The sequence below is a fragment of the Opisthorchis viverrini genome (genome assembly GCF_000715545.1).
Source record: "Opisthorchis viverrini unplaced genomic scaffold opera_v5_29, whole genome shotgun sequence".
NCBI classification, from domain to species: domain Eukaryota; kingdom Metazoa; phylum Platyhelminthes; class Trematoda; order Opisthorchiida; family Opisthorchiidae; genus Opisthorchis; species Opisthorchis viverrini.
The window spans coordinates 1414118-1441127 of record NW_008751685.1 but is presented as its reverse complement, the minus strand read 5'-3'; the positions used below and the strand labels follow the sequence as shown (position 1 = coordinate 1441127).

Below are 27010 nucleotides of genomic sequence, written 5' to 3'. Positions count from 1 at the left end.
GCGAGTGGAATTGGGCAATGTACGACCTGGCAACGATGTTTGAAAACGCTAACTAATAAACTCTCTGGGTTTCCGGGACGCCACTCATTATTGGCTAACTAAACTGGCAGACAGGTATCACTCACGCAGTCAGTCAACACCATCGCATTCAATGGATAGCTTTCCGTTCCCTCACACCGACACATCGTGTGAGCTAGCTGACAATTCCATCACCTCCAGTGCTTGGTGGATGGGACCAAGTTCGTGGTTCTAGAGAGAGTGAACACAGTCACTCAACAAGTGGCACCTTGAAACTTTCAGGCTATCAATTTTGAGTTGTTCCCCCAGATGTCCTTTCAAAAAGACGAGCATTCTCACTCAGTTGCACGATGGTTTTATCCGTTCGTCGAACTTGATGAAATTGAAACAGGTAAGAACCGTGGTGACCAAATCCCTTCGTTCAAGCATTCTATCCTAAATATAGTACCAAAGACAAGGTAAGAATTGGTCATGAATCATGCTGTCAATTAATTTTTGGATTCATTACATCACGTGTAATCTGCTGTGTGAGTAACTGGAAGAAACTCTCGCTGAATATCGTTCTGAAACTCGCTCAGTAATCACAGCTTCGGTCTTTCAACACAAAAGGATGTATATTTAAAGAATCCTTACTGATTCGTTTTGTTTCGACAATCATTTATCCTATTTTACACATTAATTTGCAGAGTCCGAGTGACCTAAGAAGTCTTGTTGAAAGAGAATGGGATCATATTCGACGGGTCTATCGACAACTTCACCGCTGTCGTGGTGGCATACACTATGCGTCTTTGTCGGGCCCGGGGATCATTGATCAGCATCGTCAGACGGTCGAACTTACGTTTGTTCGCCTGTGTAAAAACGTCATTGGCTTTTTATCTGAACGTTTTGCACCACAACTCGGCGTGTGGGCCCGATGCGCAGCGACTGATCCTTTCAAGTGAGTCTTTCGTAAACATAGACGTCTCACCATCACAAGGGGGCGAGATGGCCCAAGTGGTTAGAGCGAGAATTTACTGACCGGAAGGTCCGTGGTTCGAACCCGACCTCTGCCACTCGACTTCCCCTATGTAGGCTTGGGCGACCTGGCAATATCCCAGCCCTCGTGCCTCCTCCGAGTGGCATGGCAGCTAGGCACCGGAAGGGTGTTACAGCTGAACAAATTCCTTTTCCAATATCATAAGGGACTGAGCGAGAACCCCAGTCGTTCGGCCATCCCTCTTGGTCTGTCCTATGTTCAAATGGGCTCGTTTTCTGCCATGATCTGATACCTGCGGGGGGAGAATCCATCTTGTCAGTGAAGCCAATCTATGCTGAAAAGTCAAGAATCACTGTACGACTGTTTCATCCTTATTGAGAATCACCAGCAGGACGCATCTCACGAAACTCATATTTTCGAAACGACAATCTTACGCTTCGTTTTCAAGCGGAACACTAGACGTCATGCTGTTTCTCACATTCTGACATTTGTCTTCTAATTAGCCCATGGATGGAATTACTGTATGTGTGTCAAGTGCACTAATGTTCTTAAAAACACTCCATATTAGTAGGTTTCTAGTCCCTTCATCTAGTATGTGAGTTCAACGCGTTGAGCATTCCAGGATTACCAAGTGTAAACCTCTAGGCATGCTGGCACGTGAAGAGTGACTATGCGGTATGTTTCTCAGTTGTTCCGGCCTCCTACGACCAACAATATTGAGAACAATCACAACGCTCCTCTTTTGGCGTTCATAAACCGGAAAACTGAAGATGAGATGTGAACGTTGTTCTAAAGAATGCGAAGGATATATCAGCCTCTTGCTCAGCCATTGCTTAGTGTCGTTGGGGCTTTTTCTTGACAGTAACAAATTATCCGCAACTCATTGGAAGGTGCGGTTTTCACAGGTTTGGTACTCGTCATAATCCTCCCGAGTTCTTTAGTCCGATATGAGAGAGATTACGAAACAATTGGGTACTACCGATGCGACTCAATTTCCAGGATGAGATCCCCGTGACCCCCACTGTGCTCGATTGGAGATGCTTCAAGACCTAGCTTCGAACCGATGTGCTCCCGTTGCCAGTTTCTGTCCAGATTGTCTGATTGTGTGTCTGGCTGTGGTAGGCTAGCGCTAATTCTTTCCCCTGTTTACTTTCATTCTTTTCTTCACGGCGAAGTATCATTGTTGAACATTGATGTATGCTGCCGATGATGATGATGATGATGATGATGATGATGATGATGATGATGACGGTTTGATTTATTTTCGTGGTTTGGTCGACTAACGCCACTCAGATGGTGCGTCAGTGCGATAGTTCTTGGTCGTCCCCTTATACCGTTTTGTTCTAAGCATCCCTTTGAATCGCACATCACTCGTATGAACTGACAACGACTAGGTTTCAATGTTTTACTTCAGATATGCTGGATGCCCAAAGGATATACCGATTTGGGAAGAGGCCTCACAAAGCAGTGGTCCGCCGGCCACCAACCTCGACTCTAGTGCCAGCTTCCACACCGAGGCTACTAGATCGCTTTCAACAAAATCCTCTCCATGGATTTGCACTGGTGGGGTTCGAAACGAGCTGTTTCAAGAATTCAATGAATCATGGCGAGAAATTCGAGCTTGGCTGAATTGTGTAAGTCTTCGTCGTTTGTACTTTGCTGTACTAAGTACCCGGCGCACCCTAGCTTATCGATTTTGGTCATATGCTTTCTGGTGCTTAATGTTCACCCACAAACCGGTTTTTATGACTGAATATCACCAGTGATATGTGGATACAGTTAAGGACTTGGGGCGCGTTAGTCAAAATTCCTCACCGATAGTGCTTCACTGCTCGCAATTAGGCATTACTGCGGCCAAGAAGCCTATCCTGTACGCGATCGCCCAAAAAATCGGGCCACTTGGCGGTCCAGCATCAAGGTGAGCTCTGATTGCCCAAACGTCTAGACCCAACAACCAATGACGATCCTTTATCCGCCGAATGCCGGTTGCCCACGGCGCATCCAGAAGGCGTCGGAATTTCCAGAGTGTTTTTCTCCACACACAAATTATACATGAACTGGTTTTGGGCGCTGATACACTTTGGGCATCCCTGGTGCTTGTTTTGACGGGAACAATAGCTTGAAAGCTTCGAACCGAGAACTAAGCTGGGAAAATATCGTTATTACATGATGTTTTAATTTGGGGATAGGAATTTCGACTCTGCGTCAGCTCACTGGTGGCTGCCCAATCAATGAATTTAGCATGGCTCGTTGGTTGCAAACGACCAAGTTGTCTATCGAATCTGTGAACACCAGTGGTGTCGACGAACTTGCTATGCTATTGGCACCAGTGTTTTCTTGTAATATGTTTATCACACTAACAAACGACAAAGATATGGGGCAGATTGGGCTCGCCTATGGGTGCTAGAGGCTGACCATTTTGGCTGTCGCATCACGAATTTATATGGGGCTTACCAAATTTACTGAGTACGATTGGGTACATCCGTGGGGAATTTGAAACCTTGAAATATACTGCGCCAAAACTTCGGCCTCCGACAGGCTTCTTCCCCCAGTCTATGCGCCGATGGCAAAGCGAACCTCCCAACACAACAGATCTTATAGGACTCCTTGTGTAATGAGCGTTACAGTCAGACGGGAGGCTTCCTCGTGAGTTTCGAACCCGCGGAACACTTGCTGGGAATACCTGACTGTGAAATCTGATTTGTTTTCCACTTGTTATCCAGCTACATCCGACCCACAGTAATTCTCGCTTTGCCATCCAATACGGATTCGATCCCAACCTGTTCTTTTTCTGGATGTCTCATTCGATCAGACCCATTAGTCGTTCTTCATCGGGGCGTTCTTTTTGACGCCTACGATATTCAAAAGGGTAAAGATGTGCGTGCTTCTTTTCAGTTGAACCATTTCAAGAGCCCCGATCATCAGTGCCTGCCACATGTGAACGAGAACAGTGACTTGCCACGTTCGTGATCTTCGTCACGTCGATTGAAGCTCAGGGATAGTTATCAATTATATCGGTGAAACACTTCGCACTTTGTCCGAAGGCATCCTGATCCATCCGTACCCAGAATTTCTCAGAAATCGATCGGGCAGGTATTTCGAGCAGGCAATATGTTAACCATTTGAATGTTCCGAACTGGTTTTCAAGGACTAAAAATTCAGAAGCAACCGGCGGTTCCAATGGCGTGCAGATTTACTCATCACACCGCGTACACCGTCACCAAAAGCTAGGACAGACTACAAGACTGGACACCGGTTTATTTATGTTGGTCAGGAGCAACTCAGGGCTCCATCTCCACTCGCCACCATATACCCTTTGTTTAATTTTTTCCATAACCTCACTACTTTTGGTGTAATGGTGATACTACTGGCGGGGGTATGCGAGTAGGGTTTTCTCGTAAATCCGCTTTGCGTCTCTTGAAAGGTGGGATCTATTGCGGAATTTGTGGAGTCGCTCTGTAGCATTTGGTTGCAATGGAGTAACAGGCAATAAATATCCAGGAAAGTTCAGGAAGACGCGTTCAAGGAGAGGATGGATATTCAGTTTTGTAAACAAGATGCATGTGTGAGTTTTGCTCCCCTGTCCAATAGTCTGTAACTGTTCAGTTGGCATTTTCTAATAGGTAACTCCACAGTGAGGGCCTTTTTCCTTTCACTGGTAGTCCTCAAAATGCTCTACTGTTTCCCACTAGCTGAGTTGTGTCCTACGAATATCCTGGTTTTTTTACCAGACCAAACCGGCTAAGTGCTATCCTAATGGGTTTCTTCTCCAGCTGGTTGTACACTTCAGCGTACTGATTACGCGCACATCTCAGCGTTCAGCGGACAGTGCCATGCGTCAACCGTTCGACATGTTTCACGTAACTGTTAGCTAGTCCTCACTTCCTGGTACACTTCTGGATTGGAGACAATCCATTCAAGTTGTTTGGCCATTAGACGATGTGATAAACTAACATTCTTTTCTCGTTTATTGTCAGTTACTAGACCTCACAGCTGTCGTTTGCAACGACCTTGACACAGCTGTACTGATGAACCTGACAATACCGGCTTCGCGACCAAAGACTGTTGGAAGAAATGTTCCAGCTGATGCCGGGCAAGCAAGAACAACAACGGTTCCAGATGTAGCAATCAAATGCCGTTCTTCCTCTTCGAAATCTATGGGCAAAATGATTCGTGAACTCCGACAAATGGGGCATGTCCTTCTCTATTCGTGGGATAAGTCCGGATCGTGCCAACCATCATCATCGGGTTGGAACTTCGGATGTGAGTTGTTCTTTGTGTTGTTCTTGAATATTTGAAACTAATCATAGGGCGCCAATTGCAGTTGATCCTTGTGACACAATATGAAGAAGGTCAGATTTCTGAAAGTAACCCCAGAATGCCCGGAACCTACTAAGACCCTAAAACTCCACCAAAATCTCATTAGGGGAAGCTGGCAAGCATCCAGATCAGTTAAACAAAAGGCGATGAGTTTTCAGGCACGCCGCAGAAGCACGCGCGTTCAGACATGCCATAGAACCTCGGTCGATGTTGATGGGTGTTCACTAAACTCCGTGCAGACAGTCTGGATCAGTGTCAAAAAGCGCCCTTTAGATAGCGCGGGGTCGTTCTAACTTTCGCACTCACACGCAGTCGCTTGTTGCAATAAATCTGTTGTGTTCTTTGTCGGTGAGTTCTCTTTTTGGCACCAGGCACTGAAGAGGGAACAGCAATCAGATTGGCGACTCAGTCAGGTATCACACACAGCCACCAAAATGAGGCAACCACCATTTTTATTTCTGAGATCCAACTCAGAACCGAGTGGGACGTGCACAAACTGGTGGTAGCAGCCAATACATGGTTGCGACGAACTGGATAGGTGGTTTGATCGCCGCAAAATGCGATTCATTGATTTGGCGCACCAGTGCACTGTCTTATAAATCTAAGCTTTAAAATGTTATAAAAAGGACTTGCTGCGGCTCTCAGGTACATCTATTGATGATAAATAGTGTCCATTTTGGAAGCGAGATATCAATGGGACTGACAAAGCGGTGAGGTTCGGAATACACCATCGTGTTTACATTTATTCGAGCCGCTTATCGACTCACTCCTCTTTTCACTGGACTACCGTGGATTTTTTACTTCATGTCGAGCTTGTTTCCTCACTCCACTTCATGGGAGTTTATCAGAACATATTTGCGGGCGTTAGTCTCACCAGTGAGCCTTCCGCATGGGTCGGAGCGAGTTGGTATTGTCGTATTCCCGTTGTTTCATTGCCCCTCATAACACCAATTCTGGGACTACACTTACCCTTCATATTGAGTAATTAATGCACCATAATTCTTTACTGATGATAATATAATTAATAATTAATTGAACTACTTATAATTCTTTCAGTAACATCACATCTTTTGTTGTAGGCGTCTTCATCTGGAGTCCATTTCTTCGTCATGCTTCGGCGTCTTCTACACCACATGTTTCCGAAACCCATACTTGTTCGAGGTAGGCTTTCCATTTTCTTGGAATTTATTACCCGGGATGCTTTTCAGTTGTATATAAGGAAACCAAACCTTGTGGTGTGATGTTTTAGGTATCTCAGTGACACACTAGCCTGTATTTGGGGGTTGGCTATAAAGCCATAGAGTTTTTCAGGTTATTGGACCAAGATATGACAAACTCAGGCTTCAGGTTGGGTGTTGGAAGGTGAACAGCGACTTAAAAACGGATATTTCTATGATAATTTATCGCTCGATTCCAGGCTTCTGAGCCAAGGGCGCGGGTTGATGGTTTCAACCGTCTTGGTATGATGAATGTCCAAGACAGAAAACCAAGACGTCAGTTCTATAGTTGAGCCGACTACTCTGTCTCATCCTGTATCCGTTCGCGCACCTCTGGTGACATGGAACACGCTTCGGCTGGTTATGTTGGATTGGATCTTATGTTGAGCCATCGAGAGCGAACGTCCGTATTTGAGTAGTTACGTCCCGGTAGCCGTGTCTTCGAAGTTCGTTTGGAAGGAATCATGAGAAAGAGGTCTGTCGCATTTCAAGCGTCCGTCGCACTACCTGACTAGGAAGTCCTTAAAGGCGAGCCAGTTGATCAACTCAACCAGGACGTCATTTGAGGCGTCCGGTAAACTTATCACATCGCGCAAGGTTGAACGCGCTCGCCTATTCAGATGTGATCATTCAGCTGCATCCAGCGTGTTATGTTGGAGTATTGGTAACACAATCACCTCGCATATCAGATGTACGGATTTTACACACTGACAAGATCACAGGTGTGCACTGCTGATAATCTCTAATAGAGGAGGGAAACTCGAGTCCAGTGCTTCCCTACTCTGGTGTGGACTCAATAGAATAATTGGGCCCCGACGGGAGGGCGGCTTTTCGAACGAGAGTGATTTTGTTCATAGTAAACCCGATTATAGTCTGAAGGACTTTAGCTATGTGCCCTGCAAATACAAGTTCTATGGAGCTCTGGATATTCTTCCACAAGGAGCTAAGGCTGAAGGTGCGAACGTACTTACTGAAAGGTCCCTTGTTCGCTCCCAACCTCTGCATCTGGACTGTCCGTCTCTAGGCTTTGGCAGCGTGGCCATTCCCCGAGCCCTCATGTCCCTTTCAGGCGACATGGCAGTTAAGCACCGACAGGCCGTTACAGCCGAGTAATTTTTTTCGAGTACTACCAAGGCTCAGTTGGGAGATCGACTTCAATTGGTTTCAAGATGCGCGGGCAACGGAGGGTACCCAGTTGAGACGCATGCTTCCAACTTGTCCTTTCTTGAATACCGGTATGGACCGCGATCAGGCACTTGTCCGTTACCGCTTTTTATTGCACTTTTAAACCTATGCCAACAGACAGACCACCGAAAAACACCTCTTCATCACTAGAGTCGCCTTCCCCAACGCCTGCCTAATGATCAGGTTTCTGTTGTGGTATATCACTAGCGGGACGTCCGAAGCAACACGCGAGGCATGGAACTAGTATTTCTAACAGAACCCAGATAGCTTCTTCCGAACACTAGAGCTCTGCTGAGACTGTCTTTGTGAGAGACCTAGAAACAGATTCCATCCGATCACAATCTCAGTTCAATTGGATACCTTATCCGAAGCTAGAGTATCTGCCTGGACTAAGAAGGTCGGTACATCCAGAAGGCTCAGGAGCTAGAAGAGCCGAGAAATTTTTGAAAATGTTTTCAGACTGTCTCTTTTGATTCGTTCGACAGACTCTCTGAAACCTCTTGTTATCGTCTAGAATCATCACATACTACAACTACTGTCTGTTATCCCATGAGGAAAAACGTTTGGACCGTTGGACAGAAGACTTCTAGCGGGAGCGGATTCGACCACTTTCTCCTTACAACTCTATGGATGCCACCTTGTCTTGGTTGGCCAGACTGAGTGTTGCAATGATCTCGCGGACTACACTAACTGGAACTTCGTTCCACAGGGTGCAACTATACCAGAAAGGGCAGCAGCCAGACCAAGTGCGGCGAAACTTTGCCCTACGGGTAATCGCATTACGAGGCTGTTGTAAAGTCATACCGTCCTTGGTAGTGGAAGTATAGAGCCAGTAAGATGTTTCTTCCAGGTGACCAGCTTGGATGCAGTGATGCTGCCTTCCTCCGAGGAATAACAGGTCAGGTCGGTTCCATATCCCGCACACCCTGATCGTCCATCGGTTGACTGTAACAACCGACAAATTATCCAATGCGGTTGAAAAATGCATGTCTGATGCTCCGAACTAATCTGTGCGCGACGATTTCAGAAGTGAGGCCTGTATGCCTTATTCCCAGCGCCCTTGGGCTAGGTCACCTTCATGCAGCCGAAACATCGGCTCTGAGTAGGATCTGCAGCGTTGTGTGTTCGACTTTTAAGTTAGAAGCTAGGGACAGAGTCTCCGAGCAAAATCCCTATCCACTGCTGCCTTGTGAGTCAGACTGATGAGTCAAGGGCTCAAAGTGGCCAAGAAAGCTGGCCGCTGCGTGGTGAGAAAATATCCAGTAGTTGACCATAGATGTTTTCGGAGTCTGATTGGAACGCCGGGTCAGTAATGCTGGATTAAGTTCAGTGGTTTTCGGAAGGAATAACTCGATGATCTGATCACACCCCACAGGTTGTGCTAACTTGGTTAGGTGCTCCGTGTGCCGGCTAGACGATATCCTCGGACAGTCTTTTCCGCGCACCCACACGGCGGATAGAGAGGAACCAGGGGGTTGGAGCAATGACTTGGTATGAGTTATGAAAGCCACTACCAGCGATATTGATTGTTGTATTTCTGGATGGGGCCTCCTAGTTCGGACATATCAGTGATCAGACATGGCCCATTTGCGCTCTCGATGGCACCCATGTATCTAGGCACTTACCTTCATTTCATAACTTCTCCTCCCGACTCGCCCATTGAAAGGTCCACTGTCACTCCTGGATTCACGAGTCAATTAGATCAGCTACTGCCTCCGATGCGTAGCTATCCACTCCTATTTCCACAGATCAACGAACAAAACCGTGGCAGCTAGAACCACTGCACATCATGCAATTGGTCTTGTAGATTATGCTGACAAATTTCCACCCAGATTGTCAGTCCCTGACGGAAGCATGATTATCTAACCCTCTACGTCCTCAGAAGTGTCCCTACAAAGTATCTTCGTGTTCCTGATGGCCTTCCACCTAATCTGTTCAAACACAACGGCGAATTCCTCATCCAATGCGCGTCCATCCTCGGGACCGCTTGGTTTGAATCGATATCGGTAACCATGTTCGCATTAAATGTAGTAAACACAGAGAGGTATTTTGACTCCCGTTGTAACAAAACCTCTGGCGTCACCGATTCTTCATAGTCAAGGTGACACAAGAAACACTGACCCAGGATCACCATCAAGCGGGATCCCGGGGCTGCGTCACACACATCTTCACATTTCGTCAGGCATTAGAGAAACATACTCTTGATGCCGCTCGATTTCAGGAGCACCTTCTTGTTCTTACAAAGCGCAAGCACCTTTCGACTCTGAACCAGTCAAGTTTCTCTGATAACCACTTTTCGCTCAGCAGTGTTCCGAGTCGGAGCTTGCAGTCGCGTTAGTAACTACCGTCTCTCCCATTGGGAACCTCCAGACAAGACTTTAGTGATCTTGCAGCTTCATTTGGGAACTATTCTCATGATCCATACGCATGTGACAGGTGGCGTCAGATCACACGTCCTCCAAGACGTTTATCTACTCATAGTTCCAACATACCATCAAACAATAGCATCATACAACCCACACGTGGTCCGAACTTTCAGTTCGTAATCAAGCTCCATTTTACAAATATTCCGTCTTGCTGACGGCGGTACAACTTCAATGTTGGTTCATGTCTTCCCGCTCCACCCACCATGATGTACCGGAAGCCACGTTAGCTCGAGACCGCCCTTTATGGAGACAAAGGAAGATTATAAGGCAGTCACAAGGTCAAGCTAGAATCTTCGTGGGGGACGAGGACCATCGAGCTATCGGTGCTCCATCTAAATTGGCTGACATTCTGACCAATCAAAGCATACCTTCATTTAGTCCGTGGTTCGCACGAGACCCATCTGTCCAATCAACATGATGTTCCGAACACCAAACCAACAAACGTTCGGATGCTTCTCACATGCTAGCCACCGGTTAATTTTTTGTCCTCGCCTTCAGGGATAACAGTCTCGTCATCGCGTCGTCCGAAACTCGGCGTGCTGTTCGTAAGCACATATCTATGTTCGTGCATCGCATGGCCAAACAACTCATCTTCAAGCCGCGTAAACCGCCCCCTGCTTGTTTTTTTCCAATGCCGGATTTGTCTGGTTCGGATGTGAGATACGTCCGGCCTGGTAAGCTTCGTGGACTCATCAAACGGATTCCCGCGAAAAACGGTTTCGGAGGATCGGTGGAGTATTTGCTCGTCTGTCCAGGACTACCGGTAAAATGTAAGCATCTCATTGAATTTTCCAACGATCACGGGATTGTTTTTCTTGCATTTTTGTGTTGCACAGAGTGTGTACGCCTGGAGGTTGGCGCACAGATTCGTATGTAATACGGTAGCCTCCAAGAAAAGAGATCACCTCTTGGAGAGCCCATGACAAACGTTTCCTGTTATCCGCGAGCCGTTTCTCGAAGAGAATCTGCCTTTGTAAGATGCCAGATATCTGTGGTCACTTGTCTTCGTTGGGATTAGATTATTCTGTATTAACTCTTGGGATCGCTAAGGACGTATAGTGATTGTGGCAGAGAAATTCGATGCGTTTAATCAGACTTTCGAGTGCAAACTGTAAATAGACTCGATATGTTTGTCTCAAATGTATGTTAAGCGGGGTTTTTAGTGTTCTACATTTGGGGATAATGCCCCCCCCTGCCTCCGTTTTTGATGTGGCGTGTAACAAGTAGACACCTAGCTTGGAAACAGAAGTCATCATCGCTGCAAACTCCATGCACTAAGGTATAAACAGATGCACCTCCTTTCGGTTCAGGGAATAGTTGTACTGAGCTCCTATTCAACATCACCGTCGTTAACTTGTCTACTTCCGCCACAAGTGGTTCTGAACAGTGAAAATTGTGTGTGTGTGTGTGTGTGTGTGTGTGAAGTTTACTGGAGCCGACGATCTCATCTTCTGACTCCAAAACTTTTCCACGAAGGATACGTCTCCATAGGAGATTCGTTTCTGTATGTGAATGCAATCTATGCTAAAAGGCTGATAATCCTCTCGGCTTGGTGAACACTGCATTGTCTCGCTGTTTTACTCAGTACATTTCATCTTAGCCGATGCACGAGCGTATTGTCCAAGTGGGAGGAAAGAATGAAGCTTGCCATGTGGGTTCCAGTGAAGAGAGGTGCTTGTTTCCAATATGACTCGAAGACGTCCTTGTGAAGTCCACTCTAATTCGTTCTTTCCCATCTAATCTCTATTTTTCATCAGTATGGAACGGCCTTGCATATAACTTTATGGATGTGCGTGGTGTGCCTGCCTACCAGTCCCGATCGAACCATGTGCGTCGTTCCTGGTACGCTTTGCAATGGTTGGTTGCTCTTTGCTGTGACTCCGCCTTGAGCTCGACCCCTTTAATACACCAAGACCACCACGTGTCTGGTCTACCTATCTCGCTCACCACTTGGCTGCTGAGTGACTATCCACATGCGGCATGGTCCCTGCTTCGTGACTCTTCCGACCGACTTCGTCGCTGGCTCGCTTTCTCATGTCTCAATCCCTCTGTTCTCGGAGGTTTCAAGGTGGGTGACGAACACCTGTCAGTCGATGAGAACTCACCTGGAACTCGTGCTTGTTCATTTCAAATGGCACCAATCATGGCAGACTTGTACAACTCGGTTCATTCATTACGCCGAAACTTGTGTGATTTATCAGCGAGGCTTCAGGTAGGGTGGTGTTTTTTTTTGTCCTAGTGCTACCCCCCTATAGCAAAGATATCTAGTTTTTCCATTGAGATGTTCGCATTTTCTGGGGTTAGCTTTGTGAGTGGCTTATCTGTTGTGAGTACGGTGGACGGTCCTGCAGTCGTGTCATGGATGGAGCCATTACGATGTATCCTCTATCCTAAGTGACCAAAACTCACACGTCATCTAACATTCGCTCCGTATCGCTTTGTCAAACACCGCAAATTCGTATGTTTCTGTTATTCAGTAGATACTCAGCAGGTGACATCGGTGTGTTGTTGTCGTAACGGTATTTCTCTCAGCTTAGTTCTCGGTCTGAGCCTCCCAAGCTAGCGTTCACGTCAAAAACAACCACCAAAGGTGCACAAGATATATTAACGCCCCGAACGAAGTCAAGAACATCTGTACAGGAACAGTTGTACAGCGCTCTGTATATATAGCGTAGGCGGTTATAACTTTCTGGAATTTCTGACGCGTTCTGAATGCGTCACTGGCAACCGGCCAATACTGGGTCATGATTGGCTGTTGGGTCCAGAATTTCGACCAATCGGATCTCGTCTTGATCCGGACCGGCAAGCGTCTCGAATTCTGGGCCAATCTTGCGTGGGATGGACTTCTCGGTCGTAGCAGCACCTGAGTGCGTGTGGTAAGGAGGGATCCGTGCCTAACAGTTGTTCCGTCACATTCATATATAATTGATCACTTTCCATCCATGCGTTCGTCCGGCGAACACACTCGCAGAAGCTGTGCGGCTCATCCAACTGAGGTTTTCAAAACAGGAAGAAGCTCAGCTATATTTTCGTCTCTCACAGTAATTTGTATAGAACTGCGCCCTTCATCTGAGTGATCGACATTTCAGGAGCTTGCGACAAGGAAAATCCGCATAGGCTGATTTAGCCCTAACGAACGTAAAATATGTTATCATGTCGCCAACATTTCACCCCATCCTTCCATCTGTGCGGTAGTCTCACCGGTAATATTTTATTTTTTCAGGGTTCATTGTTGGTGATGGAGTCACATCTAAGGTCATACTTGGACAGTACTGAATCTGCACCGCGCGCATTCAACGAAGCTTCGGCGCTCGCTTCCCCGATTCATTGCGGTGAGAGACCGTCCCCAACCCGTTCCGGGTCTGTTTCAGATGGTCGAGATGCTGTGACACTTTATGCGCTCGGTGTAGACCCAGTTCAACGTGCGTTCTCGGTTGTCTTTGGTTTTCACAAAACCCTCATCCGATTACTGAGCATTGCTCCCGTTCGAGCTCCATTTTATTCCGGTAAGGTTCTGCCTGTTCTATTTTATCTTTATTTATCTAATCAACATTCCAGATTATTATTCGGTGTCTCTCTCATTTCTTCCAGAGGAGAGAGACCCCTCTGGTGAACGCGTTTCCCTTCACACTCGGCTAGTTCATCTCGGAGTTCGATTGCTGCGCAGCTGGGCGGATTATGTGACCTCTCGTTATCCACGTGGACGTGGCCGAATTCCTCGTTGGGCAAATGATGCGTGTCATTTTGCCTACCGGTTTGTGGTAAGGAGGGATCCGTGCCTAACAGTTGTTCCGTCACATTCATATATAATTGATCACTTTCCATCCATGCGTTCGTCCGGCGAACACACTCGCAGAAGCTGTGCGGCTCATCCAACTGAGGTTTTCAAAACAGGAAGAAGCTCAGCTATATTTTCGTCTCTCACAGTAATTTGTATAGAACTGCGCCCTTCATCTGAGTGATCGACATTTCAGGAGCTTGCGACAAGGAAAATCCGCATAGGCTGATTTAGCCCTAACGAACGTAAAATATGTTATCATGTCGCCAACATTTCACCCCATCCTTCCATCTGTGCGGTAGTCTCACCGGTAATATTTTATTTTTTCAGGGTTCATTGTTGGTGATGGAGTCACATCTAAGGTCATACTTGGACAGTACTGAATCTGCACCGCGCGCATTCAACGAAGCTTCGGCGCTCGCTTCCCCGATTCATTGCGGTGAGAGACCGTCCCCAACCCGTTCCGGGTCTGTTTCAGATGGTCGAGATGCTGTGACACTTTATGCGCTCGGTGTAGACCCAGTTCAACGTGCGTTCTCGGTTGTCTTTGGTTTTCACAAAACCCTCATCCGATTACTGAGCATTGCTCCCGTTCGAGCTCCATTTTATTCCGGTAAGGTTCTGCCTGTTCTATTTTATCTTTATTTATCTAATCAACATTCCAGATTATTATTCGGTGTCTCTCTCATTTCTTCCAGAGGAGAGAGACCCCTCTGGTGAACGCGTTTCCCTTCACACTCGGCTAGTTCATCTCGGAGTTCGATTGCTGCGCAGCTGGGCGGATTATGTGACCTCTCGTTATCCACGTGGACGTGGCCGAATTCCTCGTTGGGCAAATGATGCGTGTCATTTTGCCTACCGGTTGTGTCAACCGCGCTCGGTAAAATTTCTAGACGCGCGCAAAGTTTCGGTAAGTCTTGCCTTGCTGCTCTCTTCGCTCTACCCACGATGCGAAGGGCGCTCTAACTAAACGAACTCTTATCTCAAAAACGGCACCAGTGAGCAAAGCTAGTTGTATTTTGGGGGTGTTGTTAGTTTCCCGTGCCACTGAGGCCTGCCACATTAAGTACTTCCGTATGCCCAACATTGGGGGAATTATTGTCTTCTTGACTGGAACTTCTTGAATAGTGTGTGTAAAGAAACGAGCCACAGGCCTCCCGGTTAGCGGACTGCTCTCCCATGAGCTGAGCAGCCGTGGGCGCTGCCCCACGTCACAACCGTACTTTGCGTATTTTTTGTCTCTGCCTAACGGCTTGACAGGCCTACCTCGTTATCGCTACCAATAAACCGACTAGGGGATTCTATAAGCGGTCGGACATTCATATCATCCAAATGCATAAAAAGGTTTTTCTACAAAATGACGAGTTTACCACCTCAATTTTTACTGACTACGCTGGTAAATTTCTTCGTTTAGAATAATCCTAAACGTGACAAAAGAGCATTCAGACTGGTTGTCAATCAACAGCATGCATGCCACAAAGTATCGTAACAGCCGAAAGTGCAAAGTTTGAGGACCTGGTCACTAGGCTAGGGCAGTTGTTCCCAATCTGAGGATGCCGGGCTCTTTTTAAGAAAGTTACGAATTGCTTTGCAGTAGGACGGGGTCTTTATTTTTCTTCTATTTGAAATTACTCTAAAAAAATCGATCAACAAAGACGATACGTTTCACTGAACGTTCGGAACTAACTCCCCATCTGTTTGTTAGAAAATCACTCAGTATCTCGTTACCAGTTGGAACATTTTTCTCTGTGCGTTAGTTGAGTCTGTCCTGGAAATTCTAAGGTAACTACGCTACGCATCTTTCCCCACTCTCTTCGTTTAATTATCTCTGCGGATGACTGAAAACGAGAATCGCATCCCTCTGTATCAATGGACTTTACTTTACACCTCTAAATGTGACGGAAACGCGGGCGCTTTTGAATCTCATGTATGAAACGACACATTCTGTTTGGGCAGAATTTTTAAACCACCTTCACACATGAGAGAGGGCTTATTCAAAACTTCACTTAGGATGATCAGTATTCACAGCTGCGTTTCCATCTGATACCAACTTGACCTAGCCATTTCTGAGAATCTGGAAAATTTGCACTGTGGATTGTACTCAACGAGAGGAGTTTTTTGAACCCAAACTCTGACAGACCATTCTTTTTTTAACAGAAAATGACGCGGTTTTTATATCACTGCCATTTCAAGGTACTCAGCTTACGAATGATGCTATCTGCATCGCAGCCCAACCCAACTAAGGGCGCCGTTTTTTTCAATCCGTTCACAGATGGCTCAAGTGGGCAGAGCGTGAATTTACTAATTGGAAGGTCCGTGGTTCGAACCCGACCTCTGTCTCTCGACTTCCCCTGTCAAGGCTTGGGCAACCTGGCAGTATCCCAGCCCTCGTGCTTCCTTCGGGTTGCATGGCAGCTAGGCACTGAAGGGGTGTTACAGCTGAACGATTTTTTATTTTTACTATAGACTAGTGAGCTACTCTGTTTTAACTGAAGTTGCGGTGAAGAGAGTATAGGCAAAACCGAAAGTACCAGTGGATTGATTTCCACAGTCCGTAAATCAGAGACTATTTCAGCATTCATTGCTCAGCTCGAGTATATTTTTCGCAGACTGCTAGACATGTGTATGGGAAATGCTACAATCCGAACCAACATAGTTGTTGTACCACTTCATCATCTGAAACGAACTCGATTCGTCTAACTGTTAGTGATGCATCATTGGACAAACATCTTCAGACGATCAAGAGTTTCGACGTTTCAAGTTCACTCCACTGTCATGGTGACCTGTTGACTAGTTGTGTTTGTTCCGAATCTGGGGTTGGTCCTTGAATCGCTCATCCGTTTTCGCAAATTGGATTGATTTTGTGTGATATCCTAACGGTTGACATGCTTTGGTGAAAAGCAACAAGTTGAATGCTGACTTCTTTGTTTGTGGAATGCTATTCGTTTTTTGGTAATTTCCGGTCGGACTCGCCTTCCCTCCGTCCGGTTAACAGTCCTGTTCGTTTTCATGGTACTGTACCCTCAGGAGTCACTAGCGGCAGAATCTTTTGAAATTCCTCTCCACTAACATTGACCCCGGAGACGTCATCTTACCGCGTCTGTTTGGACGCTCCCACCTCGTGAACAGCGAAAAGTGATCCCTTTCGAACTGTACCCAGCTTCTCGGACAACAGTTCTCTGGTGTACACAACATTCCAAGATCTTTACGCAGGATTCATTACAAAATAGCCTTTTCATAGGTTTCTGTCCGATGACCGGAGCTCACCGAAGTTGAACACCTGTGAAGCCGTTCAGCTCTTCCAGTTTCTGACAAGCCATGTTTGATAGAAATGGAACACCAGTCACGCCTACTTCGTTCCAAATGCAACTCATTGTTCTGGTGGAATAGAATTAGATGGTAGTCACGGGGCGAGACTTGTCACATTCCCAAGCTTTTGCCATGTGCGTTTGTCCTGTTCAAGGTTCGGATCGATAAAAAATGGAGCAGCTGTAGCACTCTTTCGATGACTCGCTACCACGCCAATCTAAGTAAACGCGAGGTCTGAGATACTGTCAGGCTGACCAAGTTTAGAAAAGAGTAGTCGAGATGCAGAGGTCGGGTTCGAACTACTTACTTACCTTCCGGCCAGTAAGTTCGTGCGACCAAGTTTAGAGTAGTCGAGATGCAGAGGTCGGGTTCGAACTACTTACTTACCTTCCGGCCAGTAAGTTCGTGCCTTAACTATTGAGCTGACCAAACTGTCCGGAGTTTGTACGATTGAACCTTGCATGTGGTTTGAGCAGGACTGGTGGAAATCGTCACGAGCAGGTTTGATAAAATGCTCTGATAAACTGATTGAAATATTTCTGCTTCGGCGAAGTGGACTTTGTCCGACCTTTCTGTATTAATCTTGCGTCACTGCGTCACTACCTGGACTTTTTTGAAGCTAGACCAACTCAAGCTCTTTGTAACGTTGAGAAAAATGGCTTTATCCACGTGCTCCCTTTGTGTTTTTTTGTCATTCTAGTCCCTTGAAGCCACTCTGAATGCCTTGATACCCCACCTGGTTGGTGAGCGTGCAGCGGGAGAATCGCCTACACCGGTTCTACACCCACATTTAGTGGATCATGGCCCGTTTTCTCGCTGTCACTCGGCCGCCATCCCTGGTCGCATTCATTCCCCACCATGTCCGAATTTGCCACGCCCCCGTCGAGTGCACAGCTTACATGGCTTCTTACCAAATCGAAAATTGTCGTTCCACCATCAACAGTCGTACAAATGTGCAAAATCACCCTGCAAGGCAATGGGAATTTCAATTTCGGAAGGTATCGTTATTGTTCAGTTACTAGTTCGTGTTACTTCTCTAGGTTGATGTACAGTTAGACCATTAGGGTCAGTTGTGATGTGGAATCGGACTAGCGGAATGGCCTGATAAATGAGAAACAGAGATTCCAAGTTTTCAAATCTCAAGGAATCGCTTGTTCTAGCCGTTCACCTACTCAATGAGCTTTAGGTTAGACCTTGTAACACGTAAAGCGCTTGAGCATATGAGTTATTGTCAGTATTTTTCGTCTCGCCCCTCTCCACAGTGTGGGGATCTGTTTCAGTCTACTCACGGTCCTCGTGCCTCACCTGTCGTGACCGCGGAATCGCCGTTTTTGTTTCACTCCAACTAGTTTACTTTCTGTTTGTTCAGATACAGAGGTTGTTGTCTGGCTGAATGCAGAAAGTGTCCCGATTCCTCTCCGCTGCCCGCATTATGTATTGGTATTGGTTAGCTCCGGCTGTAGTGCATCGTATTGCAACTGGAAAAACACTTTTTTACTGCACATATGTGCTGCCAGCCTCCTGGGAGAACATTCACCCGAGAGTCATCTTTCCTTCCTCAGTCATTCAGACTTCTGGGGGGTTGTTGGGTTTCAGCACTCAAGTGCATTGGGGCGAGGTTGAGGGGCACATTGCAACGACCTTACTCATTTCAAACCAATAGTCCATGCTTTAAAGCGTTGAGAATATCTTTCTGCGAACAGTTCGTTTACCCAGGCTCTGTTAAGTGAAACACCTCCTTCCAGTTGACCACTTTGGAATGATTTTTTTTAGAGTTTCTTGAAGGATCACTATTCATAGGGCTGCTGGAAATTCCACAACAACCCACGATCGGTTTCACCCATCATGTAGACGCAGGCCTCAAGTTCGCATCAAACGTGTGTTCTAATTTGATGATATGAATTGCACATAGTTGGTCAACCACACCAATTAGGTTTTAAGGAGAGACTCAACTAAATCCCAACTGAATCGATCGTTTATTATATTCTTCAGCTGAATGTGCTGCATAAAGACCGTTTCATAATGGAGTGATATCACAGTATGATTTCTTCGAGGGCGCTGGAAACTCCGCGGATTCCCTATGATTTGAGGCCATGTAGGTTGACGGAAATATGGGGCTATGTCTACCTGGTAAACCCCAAGAAGGGCGAAACCGGTCGTACATTGCTCCACTGTTTTCAGCAACCTTATATGTAGTGCTACTTTCCGAAGCTATGCCGCGATATCTGGGATTTTGTGCCAACTGAAACACGAGGTGGCCTTTGTGCAGTACATTCGGTTCAGTCTCCCGTTAAAACCGAGATGATGTGCAAATGATTGTATTTCGCGGTTCTTATGGAGTTTTAATATTGTTGATATTTCATCCTTTCTCGCAACCTTTTTGGGTATCTTACGGGCGCACTTCGTTTATTCTGTGTTCTCTTCACTAGTTCGAAAGTGTCCCAGCTTCAATTTTCCACCTCATCTGCTTTTCGATTATTTAAGAAACCCCATATCCCAGTGACATCAGAAGACAAAAAACTTTGACTCTACTCGCGAAACTAGAAGCGCGGCGTGATTCACAGTTGCGAAGCCTTTGTCTGATCGGTCGAACACGGCTCGAACAACATCATACTCCAACAAAATCGATAATCCCGTCTCAGACAGCAGTACTTCATCCTGGCGCGTGCGGTGGTAACACTCCAAAGGACGTGGAATACTTTCCCACTCATCTGGGTCGCCGGCACTTCCCCTACACATGGAATAGAGGACGTCTTATTGGCATGGGTAAGCTTGAAATTATTGTGTATGCCGTGATGCTGCCTTGCTAACTGGTGTGTTGCTGAATACTGACTAAGGGAGAGCAAAGTGAACTGAGACGGACCCGAACAGGAGGCGTGTATTTGAGCAAACGACAAAGATTGGTACAGCCTGCATCATATGATCGAAACAGCAAGACGTGGGACGGCTAAAGACATTGCCAGACAGTCGCGTCATCAATGGCGCCGGTGTATCCGAGCTATTGCGTTCAATGCAATGCCCCTACCCCATCTCCCCAATGAAAAGTCCACTGACAACTCTGTAGTTACACACCAGTTGTGCAAGTTACTGCCTCCAGTGCACAGCTACCTACTCGACCTCCCCAAGTCAGCGGTGAACGAAACTGTGGAAGCTGGAACTACTGACGTCAAGTACGCGGCTTTTACGGCTGATGATAGTGAGACAAGGTCATCTGCAGACGGCTGGCATACACCTCCCCAAACTGATCACACGAAGAGCGCATCTCTAATTGAATTTTGAGATTTCATTGCTTCACGTGATGGACCTATCGACATGTCAGCATTCTAGTTATTAGCTTGGTTGTACGCTTGAATCAATATGTCCAAATACTGGTAGCTGGGATGAGCTTATTGGCTGTTGTTCAGGTGATAGTTGATCTGTTTGTAGATCCTGGTAGTTGGTTTGCAAACGCTTCGTCGCCAAGCTAGGAGACATCGCCAGTACACGGTTGGGTGGCTGATACCCTTAATTGTGCTAAGGTTTACGCTGTTTCCAGGGCCTAACTTCATGTGCAACGTGGTTGGTTGTTCAGGAATAAAGTAGTCTGTAATTTAATGGGTCTGTTGAGAACTTGTGTTGCGTTGTGTTTTGGTGACGAAGCGTTTGTAAGATGTGCTGTCACCGTCACCTGATCAACACCCAATCAACCGTTGGATCAGTTGGGTACATTCAATTGGAGCGAAAGATCGGGATTTTCATTGGGAACACCCTCGAGATTTCGAACTCCGGGGGACCATTTCACCTGCGAAACTCACCTATCTCTTTCCCACATCCATTTCTTCCCTTTTTATTATCTGTGTATCCTTTTTGTAACCTTCGAAGGGGGTCGTCAATGTCCTCTTCGTATTTCGGAAATTTTACAGGCAATTCGAGACTTTCTCATTGGGATTTTTCTCAAATGAACGAACGTAGCGTGTGATGCTATGTACGATGGCGAGTTTCCAAGTGCAACATGTGTTTCATTCTGGTTATCCCACATCTTGAGGTAACTAGCGAGGATAATCGTGTGGTGAGGAGAGGGATGACTGTCCAAAGGGCAACGATGTGGATGCTAAAACTGCAAACTTCGTGGCTACTTGCATACTACTTAAGTAGGCAAAATGTGCAACAAGTTTTAAGACGCAATCATATCTTTCAGAATGAATAAATCCATTGGGCTGGCCCGTCACTGTGATCCAATTCATAGTGAGCACGGTTTCTCGCCCACTGCAATGCCACTGATACATGGATTGAGATCAGTGAATAATTCTGGCAATATCCGTACCTTGTTGGCCTGTGATGGCAGAGAGATAAGAGCTTCCAGGGAGGGATAGATAACCACCTCATTTAAGAGAAAGAATTCACTGCTTGTTTTACACCCTGAATGTACTGCAATTCTCCCATTATTTTCGACTACTGCAAGTTTACGTAGTGTTGTTTAATCGGTGTGACTTAGTGTCTGTTGACAGCGAGGGCTTGGTTGTAACAGCACACAACGTTGAGGATAATGACGAAAGTGAGTTGTCGTTCAACGATGTTAAAGTGAGCGTTGATCTCATTCACGATGTCGGCCGCGTGATCTTCCCACTTACGCTGACATCAATTCAGAACTCCCTGTCTACAAGGTGCCCCAGGTACTTCTCATTCTTAGTTAGAGATTCGACCGAAGGCTATGGGGGCGAGATGGACCAAGTGGTTAGAACCCGACCTCCGTCTCTCGACTTCCCCTATCTTGGCTTGGGCAACCTGGCAGTATCCCAGCCTTCGTGCGACCTTCGGGTGGCATAGCAGTTCGGGTGCTACAGCTGAACGATATGAACACCTAGTGTCCTCACATAGGGATTTAGCAGGATTTTTCGACCAGAATATGAGTCAGATTCAACGATTTCTTAGCTTCCTCTAATCCAACCAATATTATTCGATAAATTATGGGTCCGCTCCAGCAGGAGAACGAAATACCAGTGCTGCTGCGTCCAAAACGAAAGAATATTGTTGTCAGCGATTTGTACAAGTGTCCCATGGCATACATGCAGCAGCCGCGGATACGCTGTGGCAGTTCTTTCACCCTGGCTCTGTGGCTCTTTGAGACAGCTGTGTCTCTATGCACCGTACAAGTGCTCGCTCTGTTCTCACACTAGCATGCGTGTTCTTCTAAAGAACCTATACAAACGGTTGCTTGAACATCCCATGTACTTCCGGATAGCAGTGCATGAGCACTTGATTGCACAGCCTTCATTTTTTTGGGAGTCGCAATCGCTTCATCGAGATGTCGTAAGACAGCCTATCAGAATGATGTAGTTGATATTCGACCGCATACTGCGGACCCTTTTTCCCATTTTGCTTGTTTTTATAAGGGAGACCCAGTTCATAGCGCTCTGCAATGAGTGAAATGAGGTGGAGACTCTTGATAGTGTGGGGAAATTGGGGAGTTTCATCCTGTAATTGAAACCAATCTGTGCTGAAAAGCGGAGACCGTTTGGGATCCGGAGTGTAGCCATGGATAGTGGTTCAGTTTCTGCACGAGTTGTAAAGTGTATCCTGCATCGTTAGCGCAAGGCATCGCCGGAAAATTTAACGGTCCAGAACGATCTCCTCAACATACCCGTTAGACAGAAGTCCTTGTAAAGAGAATAGTCGAGGTATTTTGTAGTTTTTGGCTTCTTATCGAGAGGGATTACCCTACTGGCCATGAAGAGCGATCAAATGCAAGTTCCAAAAGCATTGTTGGCTAGTTTCGCTACAACGTCCATCTTCACTGTTGGGATTCTGTTTTCCGAACTGTCTTCAGATGCGCGATTTACACTCTGAGCAGGATGTTACGCTTAGGGATAGTGCGAACAGTATGACATGTGGTCTTATGGATGACTTGTCCAAACCACTGTGGTCGACAGCGCTGAAGCACCTCCGAAAAGCGTCATTAGGCCGAAAGAACCGAATCTAAAAAAATCGTTCAGCTGTAGCACCATTCCGGTGCCTAGCTTCCATTCCACACGAAGGAAGCACGGCGGCTTAGATGCTGCCAGGTCGCCCAAGCTTAGACAGGGCATGTCGAGAGGCAGAGGTCGGGTTCGAACCACGGACCTTCCGATCAGTAAATCCGCGCTCCAACCACTTTGTCCATCTCGCCTTCCGAATCCGACAGACACATGTCTCCTCCGAGCTTCGTTCTGATGACCAGTTGGTTTTGAAATCCTTTCATAGGGAATACATACGCTGAGTAATGACGGTTTGCTGTGTTGGTTTACAATAGTCTTGATAAGCTGGGTTTTCTTCTTCGAGAATAGGAAGGTCGTCTCATCTGTGGAGTGTAAAAAGACGAGACCAGCTAGATGGTGTTCCACGTGCCGCGGATGTTCTCTTTCACCCCTCGGTCAAGCTGCGGAGTACTTTCTTTCAGTTCACTGTGCGAGAAAATCAGGCGAGAATCTCTTCTCCGTCAGGTACCAAAATCCAGGAACAACACAGCAGCTTCCAATTAGGAGTGCTGCTTACGTCCATGGAGAAGACGCACTGACTCTCTGGGTTGGTGTTACTCCGCATTCAACGATAACCTACAGCCTACCTATCCATGGTTAGGCTCAATGGTTAGAGCGCGCATTCACTACTCAGAAGGTCCGTGGTTCCAACCCAACCTCGACTTCTCCTGTATAGGCTTGGGCAACCTGGCAGTATCCCAGTCCTCGTGCTTCCTTCGGGTGGTATGGTAGCTAGGCACCGAAAGGGTGTCACAACCTTGTTCAGGTCCATCCTACGCCTTCATTGATCGGAGGTTGAAAATAGCATTTGAGGATTTCTGACTATTTGTCGAAGACATATGCTGGTCCTTGTGCTTTCTGATCTTGTCCACAAACGGTGTCTTAAGCATTGTTGTAGAACCCGACTTACTCATGGCTGACCACCGACAGTCGATTATTGTGTTAGTAAAATGATCCTAAACACGGCATTTTTTAAACGGAAATTAATACTTTGTTCTAACCGACTATTGACTCGGAACAATCTGACTGCTTGCAAGTGGCCGAGTTTTTCATCCAACCTGGACTTGATCGACATACAATGAGTGTAGTAGATCATTTGAGTTCATTTTCACCACATTTCTCGTACCAATCTAATAGGTGCCACTGGAAAAGTTTTTCAAGCGTTCAACCTTCAAACACAGGAAATGATGGCCGTAAAGGAGATACAACTTGACCACGACTTCGATGACCAGTCTCCAGTTGCTTGTCCCGAAACTCTCGAGCGTCTGAATTCGTTCAGACGAGAATGTGACCTGCTGTCGAATCTATCGCATCCGGCTTTGGTTCGTTTTCTTGGTGCAGATGAACAAACACCTCGAGTTTTACGCCTTTTCACCGAGCTATGCAGCGCTGGAACTCTGGCTGATGTTGTCAAGGACTCTCCATCCGAATCGTTGGTTCGGTGCTATGCAAGTGACCTGGCGAGTGCCATTGTATACCTTCATGAAAGGGTGAGTTCGTTTATGGATAGAGTCACTCTGAGTTAGATTTCCGGCACAGTCCCCCTATTATCGCAGCTAAACTAGAGTCATGCAGGGAGTTGGTGTTGGTTCTACGCAGCGCGTTATCCATCTATGTCTTCCGTTCCTTTCCTACACAGTATCTGGGTAGACTCCAATCACTTTGAGAGACAAATATTTCTGAGGATAGACTTGCTCACTCCGACTCAACTACCTGTTCAAACGTACGTAGAGGTTGTCCACAAGACCTAAATCTACCTGATCGGTGAACCACATCAGGTGGGCGGCGCTGCCGCACAAAGTTACTAGGCTGTTGTTGTAGGTGTCAGACAAACTGCATGAGTACGTTCAACCGATGGGATGCGTTCTTCTTGTCTTGTTCGACTGTCGATAACACGCTTATCTCCCATGTACAAGGTTCGAGTCCTGGCATGTCCACTGGAACGCACCAGTCGGGAGTTCTGGTAAGCCATCGACAACACGTCATCACTGCTGAAACTCCTATGGTTCGCGGCCGTACAAGACACATTTATTTCCAAGCCTCAGTATGGAAAGGCCTCACCAACTAGTCAAGTACAGTTGACCCCACCGACAGTACACTAACCTTTTGTGATAGCTTTCACGCGGTCCTGTCACGTCCAAATCTGACCACCTGCCTGTTTGCTGCGAGAAGAAACACTGTTTTCGCTGAGCTTGTCAGTGTTGGCGCCAACCTAAATGACGTCATCACGGTATCGGCGTTCAGTTCTACATCATCAGGCGACGAATAGGTGACCGCGGTTTTAATACCTGACAGGACCATCGCTATTTAAAAACACCGGTTTAGTAGAAATCTAACGAATCCCGCAGGTACGCATAAATGGTCAGGTTGATCGGAACAAGTAACGACCCTGCTATGTCAACGTAGTCAGAAGTTCAGTGGTTTTTTGTGCCTACATTGGAATCTGTGAACTGAACCGCATCATGGTTGCAACGGGTGAACGGTATCTTCAAGTGACGTGTAATACCAGAACCTCCGGCAGGGCAAAACAAAGTCGGAGCTGGGTTTCTATACGGTACTATTAATGTAAGTCACAAATTATACAAACCTCGACAGTAGATACTCGTCCAAAACAAACGGTCCACTTGGGCTACAAAACTACAAACCAAGGGAGCAAACAGCCTCCCACCTGCACAAAGTCGGCCACAAATGGCCGGATGACTTCGAGGCCAAACGATTGAAGTAGTAAGGACAAACAAGCGCCAGTTCAGATAAACGCACTAAACACAAATGTGGAGCGGGGGTTACAAATAGAGACAATAAACGTGAGGAATTTCAATTGTCAACATAATGGATGATACAATGATAAAAAGACAATGTGTGTCAGACATTTTTCAAGAATACTCAGTTGTTAAAATGCGAACGTACTAACCGGAAGGACGCATGACTGGAACCCAAATTTTGCATGTGTCTAGCCTTAGACGGCCTGACAGTATTTCAGTCCTGGTGGTTCTCTCGGTTGGTATGGCAGCCAGGCACCGAAAGGCTGTTACAGCTGAACGATTATTGTTACTTTCATAAAGGAAACTACTCACATGGTTGCTGAAAACTCTTCGACAGCCCACGACTGGTTTTGCCCTTCTTGGGGCTCATCAGGTAGGCGCAATCCCCGAGTTTTCGTCAACCTTATTTTCTACTTATTTATGTTTTCATGAGCTGTCAACGACTCAGTTCTGATCCCGAAAGTACTCGGTTGTGAACGGTGCTCTCGCTGCTCAATTACAAAAAGCTGTTTTCTAAAATGATGAAACAAGTGCTAAGCTGGACGCGGTTCGAATCTACCAAAAGTCCAGTCCTACTGTATGTAGACACGGTGTAAATGAGACCACGAGTGGAAACGAATTCCTGATTTCGATGGTGAAAATCATCAGTTTTTTTGTTAAAATAACCATACTTTCATAAGCTTGATTTGTCATGAGCGATTACCAAAGAATGTGTGGTGACTTCAGGGCACTGAGTTCAGCTGATCGTGATGTACACCGTGAAGGGTTGCCGGCCAAGCCACGCTGTTGATTCACAGTAGGGGACAACCAGCCTCTAATGCTTGTGGGGTCGAAATGCTCCCGGGGCGTCCGCTCACAGATATCGAGTACGCAGACGACATAGCTCTCCTGGGATAATTCAAACAATATTAAGTAATATAAATAATTCTGCCTCGCGGTTCGGCATGCGCTTCACACCTGCAAAGTGTAAAGTGCTACTGCAAGATTGGGTGGGCTCGAACCTTAGCCTCATGCTTGCGGATGAAC

At 46.5% G+C, this 27010-nt stretch overlaps 1 protein-coding gene across 1 annotated transcript in view; it reads left to right on the top strand.

The window, feature by feature from the left end:
- T265_02401 (hypothetical protein) overlaps positions 1-27010 on the top strand; it is a gene marked incomplete at both ends in the record, with an annotated part of 47968 nt that overhangs the window by 18979 nt on the left and 1979 nt on the right. The window contains 14 exons of the mRNA XM_009166634.1: positions 705-955; positions 2409-2628; positions 4972-5257; positions 6394-6475; positions 7419-7640; positions 10641-10816; positions 11900-12354; positions 13366-13648; positions 13701-13903; positions 14251-14533; positions 14586-14830; positions 17930-18227; positions 19774-19995; positions 24384-24712. Coding sequence (XP_009164898.1) covers positions 705-955; positions 2409-2628; positions 4972-5257; positions 6394-6475; positions 7419-7640; positions 10641-10816; positions 11900-12354; positions 13366-13648; positions 13701-13903; positions 14251-14533; positions 14586-14830; positions 17930-18227; positions 19774-19995; positions 24384-24712 — 3555 coding nt within the window. The remainder of the gene's footprint in view (positions 1-704; positions 956-2408; positions 2629-4971; positions 5258-6393; positions 6476-7418; positions 7641-10640; positions 10817-11899; positions 12355-13365; positions 13649-13700; positions 13904-14250; positions 14534-14585; positions 14831-17929; positions 18228-19773; positions 19996-24383; positions 24713-27010) is intronic.